At 53.2% G+C, this 13226-nt stretch overlaps 2 protein-coding genes across 2 annotated transcripts in view; one reads left to right on the forward strand and one right to left on the reverse strand.

Moving 5' to 3' along the window:
- The window catches only part of LOC132571671 (class I histocompatibility antigen, F10 alpha chain-like), a 168421-nt gene that overhangs the window by 39681 nt on the left and 115514 nt on the right, over nt 1-13226 (reverse strand). The window lies entirely within an intron of this gene.
- LOC132571109 (antigen peptide transporter 2-like) overlaps nt 1-13226 on the forward strand; it is a 35922-nt gene that overhangs the window by 15930 nt on the left and 6766 nt on the right. The window contains exons 4-8 of the mRNA XM_060237790.1: nt 3412-3609; nt 5596-5724; nt 7936-8124; nt 9268-9441; nt 10885-11044. Of these exons, the coding sequence (XP_060093773.1) occupies nt 3412-3609; nt 5596-5724; nt 7936-8124; nt 9268-9441; nt 10885-11044 (850 nt within the window). The remainder of the gene's footprint in view (nt 1-3411; nt 3610-5595; nt 5725-7935; nt 8125-9267; nt 9442-10884; nt 11045-13226) is intronic.

The raw sequence follows: 13226 nt of genomic DNA on the forward strand, positions 1-13226 counted from the left end.
GGGCCAGAACTGCTTTGGGAATTCAGGCAGTGTGAGATTTGGGAGAGCCGGGGGTCAGCTCGGAAGAAGAAGAGTCCACAGATTTATACCCTGCCCTTCTCTCTGAATCAGTCTCAGAGCAGCTTACAATTGCCTATATCTTCTCCCCCCACAACAGACCCCCCCGTGAGGAGGGTGGGGCTGAGAAGGCTCTCACAGCAGCTGCCCTTTCAAGGACAGAGGCTCAGAGCGGCCTACAATCTCCTTTCCCTTCCTCCCCCACAACAGACACCCTGGGAGGTGGGTGGGGCAGGAGAGGGCTCTCACAGCGGCTGCCCTTTCAAGGACGGAGGCTCAGAGCGGCCTACAGTCTCCTTTCCCTTCCTCCTCCACAACAGACACCTTGTGAGGTGGGTGGGGCTGGAGAGGCCTCTCACAGCAGCTGCCCTTTCAAGGACAGAGTCAGAGCGGCCTACAATCTCCTTTCCCTTCCTCCCCCACAACAGACACCCTGTGAGGTGGGTGGGGCTGGAGAGGGCTCTCACAGCAGCTGCCCTTTCAAGGACAGAGGCTCAGAGCGGCCTACAATCTCCTTTCCCTTCCTCCCCCACAACAGACACCCTGTGAGGTGGGTGGGGCTGGAGAGGGCTCTCACAGCAGCTGCCCTTTCAAGGACAGAGGCTCAGAGCGACCTACAATCACCTTTCCCTTCCTCCCCCGCAACAGACACCTTGTAAGGTGGGTGAGGCCAAGAGGGCTCTCACAGCAGCTGCCCTTTCAAGGACACAGGCTCAGAGCGGCCTACAATCTCCTATATCTTCCTCCCCCACAACAGACACCCTGTGAGGTGGGTGGGGCTGAGAGGACTCTCACAGCAGCTGCCCTTTCAAGGACAGAGGCTCAGAGCGGCCTACAATCTCCTTTCCCTACCTCCCACACAACAGACACCCTGTGAGGTGGGTGGGACTGAGAGGGCTCTCCCAGCAGCTGCCCTTTCAAGGACAGAGGCTCAGAGCGGCCTACAATCTCCTTTCCCTTCCTCTCCCACAACAGACACCGTGTGAAGTAGGTGGGGCTGGAGAGGGCTCTCACAACAGCTGCCTTTTCAAGAACAGAGGCTCAGAGCGGCCTACAATTTCCTTTCCCTTCCTCCCCCAAAACAGACACCCTGTGAGGTGGGTGGGGCTGAGAGAGCTCTCACAACAGCTGCCTTTTCAAGGACAGAGTCTCAGAGTGGCCTACAATCTCCTTTCCCTTCCTCCCCCACAACAGACACCCTGTGAGGTGGGTGGGGCTGAGAGGGCTCTCACAGCAGCTGCCCTTTCACGGACAGAGGCTCAGAGCGGCCTACAGTCTCCTTTCCCTTCCTTCCCCACAGCAGACACCCTGTGAGGTGGGTGGGGCTGAGAGGACTCTCACAGCAGCTGCCCTTTCAAGGACAGAGGCTCAGAGCGGCCTACAATCTCCTTTCCCTTCCTCCCCCACAACAGACACCCCGTGAGGTGGGTGGGGCTGAGAGGGCTCTCACAGCAGCTGCCCTTTCAAGGACAGAGGCTCAGAGTGGCCTACAATCTCCTTTCCCTTCCTCCCCCACAACAGACACCCTGTGAGGTGGATGGGGCTGAGAGGCCTCTCCCAACAGCTGCTCTTTCAAGGCTTACAATCTCCTATATCTTCTCCCTGTACAACAGACACCCTGTGAGGTGGGTGGGGCTGGAGAGGGCTCTCCCAACAGCTGCCCTTTCAAGGACAGAGGCTCAGAGTGGCCTACAATCTCCTTTCCCTTCCTCCCCACAACAGACACCCTGTGAGGTGGGTGGGGCCAAGAGGGCTCTCACAGCAGCTGCCCTTTCAAGGACAGAGGCTCAGAGCGGCCTACAATCTCCTTTCCCTTCCTCCCCCACAACAGACACCCCGTGAGGTGGGTGGGGCTGAGAGGGCTCTCCCAGCAGCTGCCCTTTCAAGGACAGAGGCTCAGAGCGGCTCACAATCTCCTTTATCTTCCTCCCCCACAACAGACACCCCGTGAGGTGGGTGGGGCTGAGAGGGCTCTCACAGCAGCTGCCCTTTCAAGGACAGAGGCTCAGAGCGGCCTACAATCTCCTTTCCCTTCCTCCCCCACAACAGACACCCCGTGAGGTGGGTGGGGCTGAGAGGGCTCTCACAGCAGCTGCCCTTTCAAGGACAGAGGCTCAGAGTGGCCTACAATCTCCTTTCCCTTCCTCCCCCACAACAGACACCCTGTGAGGTGGATGGGGCTGAGAGGCCTCTCCCAACAGCTGCTCTTTCAAGGCTTACAATCTCCTATATCTTCTCCCTGTACAACAGACACCCTGTGAGGTGGGTGGGGCTGGAGAGGGCTCTCCCAACAGCTGCCCTTTCAAGGACAGAGGGTCAGAGTGGCCTACAATCTCCTTTCCCTTCCTCCCCACAACAGACACCCTGTGAGGTGGGTGGGGCCAAGAGGGCTCTCACAGCAGCTGCCCTTTCAAGGACAGAGGCTCAGAGCGGCCTACAATCTCCTTTCCCTTCCTCCCCCACAACAGACACCCTGTGAGGTGGGTGGGGCTGAGAGGGCTCTCACAGCAGCTGCCCTTTCAAGGACAACTTCTGCCAGAGCTATGGCTGACCCAAGGCCATTCCAGCAGGTACAAGTGGAGGAGTGGGGAATCAAACCCGGTCCCAAAATATAAGTCCCAACAGGGACTTCTCCCTCAGTTATCAGACTCCCAAGTTTCTTCTCTGGACAGGAGGCTGAGAAAGGCTCTGTGTTCTATGTTTGAGGCCTCGAACAGGAGATGGCTTGAAATCAACAAAGGCAGTTAATCTCTCGGATTGACTGGCAGAGAGACCCAATGTCTCTCATGCAGGCCAGCCCAGAGTCTAAGTCCCAGCTGGTTTGTCATGACCAGCACAGAGGCAGTCTCCTGTCTCCAGTGCAGATCATCAGCTTCTGCTCAGAAGTCCAGGGCATTTAAAGGCTTCCCCCCAGAAAACTTTATCACTTAATCTCTAAAACGTCATCATCCGTCTTCTCAGATACGTTGACAATCTCCAGCTGCATCGTGCTTCCTGTAATACCATATAAGGCTCGTACCAAATAAGGCCGTTCCTGTCCTGAGACGGCTTTCAACTTTCACCCGCTGACCTAGATTCTCGGCCTAGGCTGCAGGCACTATGAATGCTTGAACCTTTGAGGGCCAATTTTCATAAAAAGCTCTTGTAGCCAATTTTCCAACCCAAAAGAAATCCTGCCACAGCTGCCAGCAGCTCTTCAGGATCTCAGGCGGAGGTCTTTCACATCACCCGTCGCCTGAAACTTTAAACTGGGGATGCCCGGGATTGAACCAGGGACCTTCTGCACACCAAGCAGAGGCTCCACCCTGTTTGGTGTCCCTTGTAACCCTGTCCCCTTGTAACTTCTGTCTCCAGGCTTTCCTTCAGGCCATCCAGGACTCCCTGGCGCGCTCTGGGGAGGTGGTGCGTGAAACTCTCTCCTCCATAAGGACGGTGCGCAGCTTCGCCATGGAGGAGGAAGAGTCCCGGCGCTACGATGCGGCCCTGGCTGAGACCCGAAGGCTCAAGAACCAGCGAGATCTGGAGCAGGCGCTGTATCTGCTCGTCCAGCGGGTGAGTCCTAGGCAGGTCGTTTCTGCAGAAGAAGAGATGCCGGAGCTCATTAGTGCAACTCATTTGCGTAACTCTTTTGCAACTGCCGCACACCGCTGACATCACCCAAAGGTGTACTAAATTAGAAGGAGAAGACTGCAGATTTATACCCCACCCTTCCCTCTGAATCAGAGACTCAGAGCGGCTTATAATCTCCTTTATCTTCTCCCCCAACAACAGACACCCTGTGAGGTGGGTGGGGCTGTGAGAGCTCTCCCAGCAGCTGCCCTTTCAAGGACAACCTCTACCAGGGCTATGGCTGACCCAAGGCCATTCCAGCAGGTGCAGGTGGAGGAGTGGGGAATCAAACCCGGTTTTCCTAGATAAGAGTCCGCACACTTCACCACTACACCATGCTGGCTCTCTGCATCTACCTTAAATCTACCTTATATCATCTCAGTATCTACCTTAAAATGCTTCTTGAATTAGAATGATCATAAAACCTGACTCCCCTCACACTATTTAAATTGCTGTCTCCTATGTGGCCACAGAGGCACGATAGATTTCCATCTGTTTGCTTTATGTGTTTTGGTTATTTTTCCCATTTTTGAGGGGAAAATATTAGAAAGTTTGTCAGATCTTGTTGTTGTTCAGTCGCACAGTCAAGTCTGATTCTTTGTGACCCCATGGACAAAGTCACGCCAGGCCCTCCTGTCTTCCACCATCCTCCGAAGTCTGCTCAAATTCATTTTTGTTACATCAGGAACGCTGTCCAGCCATCTTCTCTTTTGCCGACCCCTTCTTCTGTTGCCTTCTGTCTTTCCCAGCATCAGGGTCTTCTCCAGGGAGGGCTCCCTTCTCACAAGGTGGCCAAAGTATTTGAGCTTCAGCTTCATCATCTGTCAGATCTTAGAGTTCGGCAAAATTCACACAAGGGGTTTGAACAATGGAGCCCAGGAGCAAGTATTTGGTGCAGGGGGTGGGTTGTAAGAAAGAAAGAGCACAATAAAATTTAGAGGTTTTGGAGCACTGCTCCTGTGAGCTCCTCCCTGGTGGAGTGGGTGGAGTGGCCTAGGACCCGTCAGACTCTTAGCCTGGCCTCCCTTACAGGGTTGTTGTGGCGGTGAGAAAAGGGAGGAAGGGCAAATAGTGTTTTAAGTCGCTTTGAGTCCCAACTGGAGAGTGAGTGCAAAGTAGTATATCATCATCACCTTGACTTCCGCTATACTTCGTAGAGCCTTAATGTCAGCTCACTTTAATGTCCTTCTTTCTGCTGTGCTGTATGGGAGGTTTAAGAAAATTCCATATTCCAACAGGTTTTGTGGTTGTGGTTCAAGGGATATAGAAAGTACTGAACATGTTCTCCTGCATTGTACATTTTACTGTGATATTCGTGCCATGTGCTTAGATCCTCTTCTTCGAAATCATGAGGGACAATCTGATGAGGGTAAGACTCTCTTCCCATTGTCCTCCTGTAACGCTGCGATTATTGAGACTGTGGCTAAATATCTGTGCTGTGCTTCTAAGAGGAGAGAAATGTCTCAAATGTTGGGGTGATAGATGTTTTCTCCCTTGCCGATTGCGCCCATCTATGCCGTTATGCCAATAAAGGTGGTGGTTGTTGAAAAGTAAGAGCCCCATGGTGCAGAGTGATAAAGCTGTGGTACTGTAGTCCTAAGCTCTGCTCATGACCTGAGTTCGGTCCCCGGTGGAAGCTGGGTTTTCAGGTAGCCGGCTCCAGGTTGACTCAGCCTTCCGTCCTTCTGAGGTCAGTAAAATGAGTCCCCAGCTTGCCGGGGGGAAGCGTAGAGGACTGGGGAAGGCAAGGGCAAACCACCCTGTAAAAAGTCTGCCATGAAAACGTTGTGAAAGCAACATCACCCCCGAGTCGGAAACGACTGGTGCTTGCACAGGGGACCTTTCCATTCCTGTTGAAAAGTAGGATATAAATGAAGAAAGGTGGCGGTCAGCCTGATGTTCCCTGTTCTTTCCTCTCTGTCTTTGCAGTTCATCCGCTTGGGCGTCCAGCTCCTCATTCTCTACAGCGGCTACCAGCAGATCCAGGCCGGCCTGCTCACCAAAGGGAACCTCATCTCCTTCATCCTCTACCAAGGGGACGTGGGGAATCACGTAGAGGTGGGTGATCCTCCCCTAGGGCTGCCAACCTCCAGGTGGGACCTGGAGATCTTCCGCGATCACAGTTGATCTCCAGACGAGCAAGATCAGTTCCCCCGGAGAAAATGGCTGCTGTGGAGGGGGTGGACTCTGTGCAGTGCCGGCCCTAGGGCGCATCATGCCCCAGGAAGGCTCCCTGCCTGTGCCCCCCCGCCACCTCCTGCCCTCCCTCCGCTGCGCCGCATTCCGTTGTGTGTGTGCACACCCCCCCTGAAGCTCACCCTACCGGCTTCAAGGCAGCTGCATGTTTTTTGCCAGCCTGGGAGGAGGTTTCTCCCTCGACCCCTTTCCGGAACCAGCAGTGAAGGGAACCAAATCCTCCAGCACTGGCTTTAAAAAACAGGCAGCTGCCTCGAAGGCAGTAGGGCCCAATCTCGTCATGGCAAGCTTCGGGGGGGGGGGGAGCGTGGTGGAAGAGAGGGGGCTGATGGTGGCGGCGGCAGCGGTGACAGGAAGGAGAGGCAAACTTGGTGGTTGTCCTGGGCACCGGAGGGGGGGGAGCCCAATTTGGTGCCCCCTGTCCCGGCGCCCTTGGCAACCACCTAGTTTGCCTAGTGGGCGAGCCGGCCTTGACTCTGTGGTATTCCACCCTTCCCTCCCCAGGCTCCACCCCCCAAAATCTCCAGGTATTTCCCAACCCAGAGCTGGCAACCCTACTTGCGCCTACATAAAGGTAAAAGGTAGTCCCCTGTGCAAGCACCAGTCGTTTCCGACTCTGGGGTGACGTTGCTTTCACAATGTTTTCACAGCAGACTTTTTTACAGGGTGGTTTGCCGTTGCCTTCCCCAGTCATCTACACTTCCTCCACCCTCGCAATCTGGGGACTCATTTTACTGACCACGGAAGGATGGAAGGCTGAGTCAGCCTTGAGCTGGCTACCTGAACCAGCTTTCACTGGGATTGAATTCAGGTCATGAGCAGAGGGCTCCGACTGTAGTACTGCAGCTTTACCAATCTGTGCCACGGGGCTCTGATAAAGGAAAGGTCCCCTGCGCAAGCACCAGTCGTTTCCGACTCTGGGGTGACGTTGCTTTCACGACGTTTTCACAGCAGACTTTTGACGGGGTGGTTTGCCCTTGCCTTCCCCAGTCATCTATGCTTTCCCCCCAGCAAGCTGGGAACTCCTTTGACCGACCCCAGAAGGATAGAAGGCTGAGTCAACCTTGAGCCGGCTACCTGAAAACCCAGCTTCCACCGGGGATAGAACTCAGGTCGTGAGCAGAGTTTATTACTGCAGTACTGCAGCTTTAGCACTCTGCACCACGGGGCTACATAGGGGGAGGGGTTTTGTGAAGTCCCTGCGTTGTGCAGGGGGCTGGACTAGATAGGGTTGCCAATCCCCATTATTCAGTCATCAGCCTGACAAGGAATGCATTAACTATTCTGTGTGAAAATTAGAGAAAACTAGGAATTCTGGACTGACATGCTTGACGACTGAATAATTTTTGGCGCTACTGGGCCTAGAAAATTGCATATAATATGCAAGATTGGTCCCTAGAAGAAGGACAAGAGATCCAAAATGGCTTGCAAAGCAGACCGGTTCTCCACTGGACCTTTTTCTCAAATGTTGCACTGAATATAATGTAGTGGCTTTGAGCCACATAAAGGACAGTAGGAGCGTTGTGGAACTTAAAGAGGTTTTAACTTTGTGCATGACTGAGGTGCTGGGTACCGTCGATACACTTTTTGCATTTTGATGCCTGTTATTCCTAACAAGTCAGAATGGTGTTTTACACGGAGAAGTTTTTCCTTTGTTGTAGCTTAGCTTCTCCACCGTGGTCCCGTCAATACTGTGAAATCCCCAGTTTGGAGGCCCTCCCCCGCCCCGCTTCAGGGTCATCAGAAATTGGGGGGGGGGAGGAAATGTCTGCTGTGTTACCCATTATTCCCTACGGAGACCGACTGGTGACAAGAAAGACTTTTCCCTGAGATGCTGGAGGGCCGCTGGACCGAAGGGCTATTTTGGTATAAGGCAGTCCATTCACAGTTTGTGTCTGCTAGCTGACTGCATCGGTTGGATGAGATTTACGTCACCCCGCTGGTTTCTGTCTGACATGCGCCACCGTCTGTTCATCTCTCTGAGATCTCTGCCACCGGTCTGTTCAGCCCTCTTACGGCCTTCTTCATCTCCTCCCTAACCCTTCCCTTCTTTCTGTCCTCCTCCCCAAAAAGACCCTGGTGTACGTTTACGGAGATCTTCTGAGCAATGTGGGGGCCGCAGAGAAGGTGTTCGAGTATCTCTATCGAGAGCCGGGAGTCCGCACAGATGGGACGCTGGCCCCAGCAGTTCCCCAAGGCCGTGTCTCCTTCCGAAATGTTTCCTTCTGCTACCCGTCTTGCCCGGATATCCAGGTCTTAAAGGTACTCAATATTCAAGGAACAAGTAATGGTGTATGAGAGATGGGGGCTCCGCTTGGGTACTCCCAGGGCTATTTTAACTTGCACCTCTTCCTTTGAAGGGAGTTATTTCAGTAAAGAGCTGGTTTGGTGTAGTGGTGAAGTGTGCGGACTCTTATCTGGGAGAACCGGGTTTGATTCCCCACTCCTCCACCTGCAGCTGCTGGGATGGCCTTGGGTCAGCCATAGCTCTGGCAGAGGTTGTCCTTGAAAGGGCAGCTGCTGGGAGAGCTTTCGGCCCTGCCCACCTCACAGGGTGTTTGTTGTGGGGGAGGAACACAGAGTGTTGGACCTGATGGGCCATTGACCTGATCCAACATGGCTTCTCTTACGTTCTTATGTGACACAGAGTGTTGGACTGGATGGGCCAGTGACCTGATCCAGCGTGGCTTCTCTTATGTTCTTATGTGATACAGAGTGTTGGACTGCATGAGCCATTGGCCTGATCCAACGTGGCTTCTCTTATGTTCTTATGTGACACAGAGTGTTGGACTGGATGGGCCATTGGCCTGATCCAACAGGGCTTCTCTTATGTTCTTATGTGACAGAGTGTTGGACTGGATGGGCCAGTGACCTGATCCAACATGGCTTCTCTTATGTTCTTATGTGACACAGAGTGTTGGACTGGATGGGCCATTGGCCTGATCCAACAGGGCTTCTCTTATGTTCTTATGTGACAGAGTGTTGGACTGGATGGGCCAGTGACCTGATCCAACATGGCTTCTCTTATGTTCTTATGTGACACAGAGTGTTGGACTGGATGGGCCATTGGCCTGATCCAAAAGGGCTTCTCTTATGTTCTTATGTGACACAGTGTTGGATTGGATGGGCCATTGGCCTGATCCAACATGGCTTCTCTTATGTTCTTATGTGACACAGAGTGTTGGACTGGATGGGCCATTGTCCTGATCCAACATGGCTTCTCTTATGTTCTTATTCCAAATGGAGGGAAGGTATTTAAAAGTCATGCAGTCCCTTTAAATGTGATAGCCAGAACTCCCTTTGGAGTTCAGTTGTGCTTGTTGCACCCTTGCTCCACCCCCAAAGTCCCCAGTTGCTTCTTGAGTCAGGCTTGGCAGCTCTACATTGATCTCTCTTCTGCCCTAGAACGTCTCCTTTGAACTCCGCCCCGGAGAGGTGACGGCGTTGGTGGGGCTGAACGGAAGCGGGAAGAGCACCTGTGTGGCCCTGCTGGAGCGGTTCTACGAGCCTGAGTCTGGGGAGATCCTGCTGGACGGGACCCCCCTCCACGAGTATGAGCACAAGTACCTGCACAGCCAGGTAAGGGGCAGCCCTGATTTGAGTCAGAGAGCAAGAACAAGGAACCAGAAATCTCGTCCTGCTAGTCCCAAATGAGCCAGGGGTGGAGGGAGGGTAGCAGCTGGGAGAGGGAAAGGCAGGATCCTTCTTTGTAAAATGGCAGAGGACATTCAACAAGGAATGGAGCACTGGTTTGGGGCATGTGTGTTGCAGTGAGGTGTGCCACCCAGGGCTGGGATGTGGCAGCAAGCTAAGTAGGCGGCCGCCTCGGGCACCACTTGGTCTATGGGTGCCACGAGGCCCCCCCTCTCCTGCGAACGCTGCCTTCTGGCTCCCGCTGCCGCCCACCTCCCCACACTTGCTGCCGTCCACTACTGCCTGCCTCCCCACGTTCGAAGCTCCCCGTGGCGCCTGAAGTCCTGAAGCTCCCTGCGCCCAAAGTGCTCAGGCTGGTTCACACTGCCCCTGCTCAAAGGGAGCTGATGACGAAGCTGCCCGGCATGGCCGATGGCTGGGGCTGATGGGAGTTGTAGGCAAAAAACATCTGGAGAGCTACCATTGGCCACCCCTGCCCTATGTTGTGCAGGGGGCTGGACTAGATGACCTGGGAGACCTCTTCCAAATCTAGGATTGGCCTTGAGAAACTGAAGGTGGCTTACAAATATAAATAAAATAGTTATAATAAAATAAAATAAAACCATTATAAATAAATAATTATAAATAAATGTAAATAATTATTTTCCAGGGCTTACTGTAAGCTCCAGAAGGATTGGCTCCATCAGGGGGCGTGGCCTAATATGCAAAGGAGCTCCTGCTAGAATTCCACCCTGGGCCACACAGCCCTGATGTAGCCAGTCCTCCAAGAGCTTACAGGGTTCTTACAGGGTCTACTGTAAGCTCCAGGAGGATTGGCTCCGTCAGGGGGCGTGGCCTAATATGCAAAGGAGCTCCTGCTAGAAAAAGAGCCCTGGTAATTATAAATGAATCGTTATAAATAAATATAAATAAAACAATGAAAAAAATCCAAAATAAGAACTGTACAAATGAAAGTTAATAAAACAATCGTAAGAACACATTAAAAGGCACAATTTAAATTCAGGACTGCCAAGAAATGAAACCTAAACTTAGTCGTATGGAGTCCTGAATAAAACTGTCTCCATTTGAGAAGGGTATCAGCAGTTCCTGTGATTTGTTCAAGTGGACAGCCCTTTTAAGACCAACACAGTTTTATTCTGGGTATAAGCTTTTGTGTGCACGCAGAATAAAATTGTGTTGGTCTTAAAGGTGCCATGGGACTCTGACTTTATTCCTGGTTCTGAAATTCATTGCGTTTTTGGCTGGCTTATCGGAAACAGCATTTGCGTGTTGGCAGTTTGTCTTTTAAAGAGGGCGGGCGGAATTCAGAACTGGGCTTTTAAATGAAAAGCAGCGATTTAGGCGAGATCCCTCCGGTGTCGCCTGCAGGTGGCGCTGGTGAGCCAGGAGCCCGTCCTCTTCTCTGGGTCCATTCGGGACAACATCGCCTATGGGGTGGAAGGCTGCAAAGAGGAAGACGTGATCAGAGCAGCGAGAGACGCCAACGCCTGGGAGTTCATTCAGGACCTGGAAGGAGGGTTTAACGCAGGTGCCTGCAAAAGCTGGTTGCTCCCTTGCCTCTCCCCCTTTTGCAAAATTAGAGAATCTCCAAATTCTCTGCTGCCAAGTCCATTCTCTGCTGCTATCCGTGGAGCCCCTTTGGGATGTAGCTGGGTTAATGCGTGGAGAGGGTCTTAAAATGACAAAGCTGCCCCCCTCCGTGCCTCTCAGAAACCTGCTGTCTTGGGTCTTAGCAGCCCTGCCCCCCTGAAATATAAAAACCCACCTCACTGAGCAATAGTGCGCAGCTCCCCCAGGGGAGGGTCTCCTGCCAGCTTTTTCTCCCACCCCTCCCCTTTTCTTGGCAAATGCTCTCTCACCCACATGCATGGAGCTGCTCTGCACCAAATCAGACCATTGGTTCTTAGGCAGAGCTCTTTCACATCGTCTGCAACTTGACTCTTATTGGAGATATCAAGGATTGAACCTGGGACCTTTTGCATGCCAAGCAGATGCTCTTCCATTGAGCCACAGCCTCTCCACGAGCCAGGATGTCTTGTTACAGGTGCTATGAATAGAAGGAATCCAAGGTCCAACTTCTCCACACAGACGCATGCATCGCTCTTGCTCTGTCCCGTATACCAAGGCATTTTCAGTCCTTTCTTCTTGTTTTCCAAGATGTTTTAACCCTACCCCATCTCTGACTTGTCATACACAAAATGCAACTCAGTCCGAGAAAGGAAGGGGTTGCAGCTTAGTGGTAGAGCATCTGCTTGGCACGCAGAAGGTCCCAGGTTCAGGGTTGGCACACGAGTTTCTGACACCTGAGGCAGAATCCCAACGCGCACCCCCCCCCAGTAAAACTCTGACGAGTGCCCACCCTCACACACACACCAGGGAAAACCCAGAGGTGACATCATCATGTTGTTCACTGAAGCGCTGTCGTTTCTGGCTGTTGAGGGGCCGGGGGAGTTCCTCTGGCCTTTCAGTACCCAGAAACATGCAGTGTGGCACTTTCAGTCCTTGGCACTCTCTGAGTTCGGAGACCACCGAGGACTGAAAGCGCTGTAGCACATGTTGTTTCTGGATGCTGAGGGGCCGGAGAAACTCCCCCGGCCCCTCAGCTACTAGAAACAATGTGTGGTGCTCTCAGAGAGTGCTGAGGATTGAAAGCACAGTTGTTTCTAGCGCTGAGGGTCAGGAGAGTTCCTTTGGCCTCTCAGCACCCAGAAACATCTCCGAACTCGGAGAGTGCCAAGGACTGAAAGCGCCGTACCGCATGTTGTTTCTGGTCACTGAGGGGCTGGAGGAACTCCCCCGGCCCCTCAGCTGCCAGAAACAATGTGTGGTGCTTTCAGGGAGTGCCAAGGATTGAAAGCGCAGTTGTTTCTAGCGCTGAGGAGTCGGGAGAGTTCCTCTGGCCTCTCAGCACCCAGAAACGTGTGGGTGCTGAGAGGCCAAGGACTGAAAGTACCGTACCACACGGAGAGTGCCAAGGACTGAAAGTACCATACCACACATTGTTTCTGGGCACTGAGGGGCCAGAGGAACTCCCCCGGCCCCTCAGCTGCCAGAAACAATGTGTGGTGCTTTCAGGGAGTGCCAAGGATTGAAAGCGCAGTTGTTTCTAGCGCTGAGGGGTCAGGAGAGTTCCTCTGGCCTCTCAGCACCCAGAAACATGTGGGTGCTGAGAGGCCAAGGACTGAAAGTACCGTACCACACGGAGAGTGCCAAGGACTGAAAGTACCATACCACACATTGTTTCTGGGCACTGAGGGGCCAGAGGAACTCCCCCGGCCCCTCAGCTGCCAGAAACAATGTGTGGTGCTTTCAGGGAGTGCCAAGGATTGAAAGCGCAGTTGTTTCTAGCGCTGAGGGGTCAGGAGAGTTCCTCTGGCCTCTCAGCACCCAGAAACATGTGGGTGCTGAGAGGCCAAGGACTGAAAGTACCATACCACACGGAGAGTGCCAAGGACTGAAAGTACCATACCACACATTGTTTCTGGGCGCTGAAGGGCCAGAGGAACTCCCCCAGCACCTCAGCTGCCAGAAACAATGTGTGGTGCTTTTAGAGAGTGCCGAGGATTGAAAGCGCAGTTGTTTCTAGCACTGAGGGGTCAGGGCAGTTCCTCCGCCTCCTCAGCATCCAGTCAGAGACTCCCCTGTTGAGAGCTGGTGCCCTAAGCAATTGCCTAGGTTGCCTACTCCCACATGCTGGCCCTGCCCAGGTT

This window comes from Heteronotia binoei, chromosome 5 (genome assembly GCF_032191835.1).
Source record: "Heteronotia binoei isolate CCM8104 ecotype False Entrance Well chromosome 5, APGP_CSIRO_Hbin_v1, whole genome shotgun sequence".
In the NCBI taxonomy this organism is placed as follows: domain Eukaryota; kingdom Metazoa; phylum Chordata; class Lepidosauria; order Squamata; family Gekkonidae; genus Heteronotia; species Heteronotia binoei.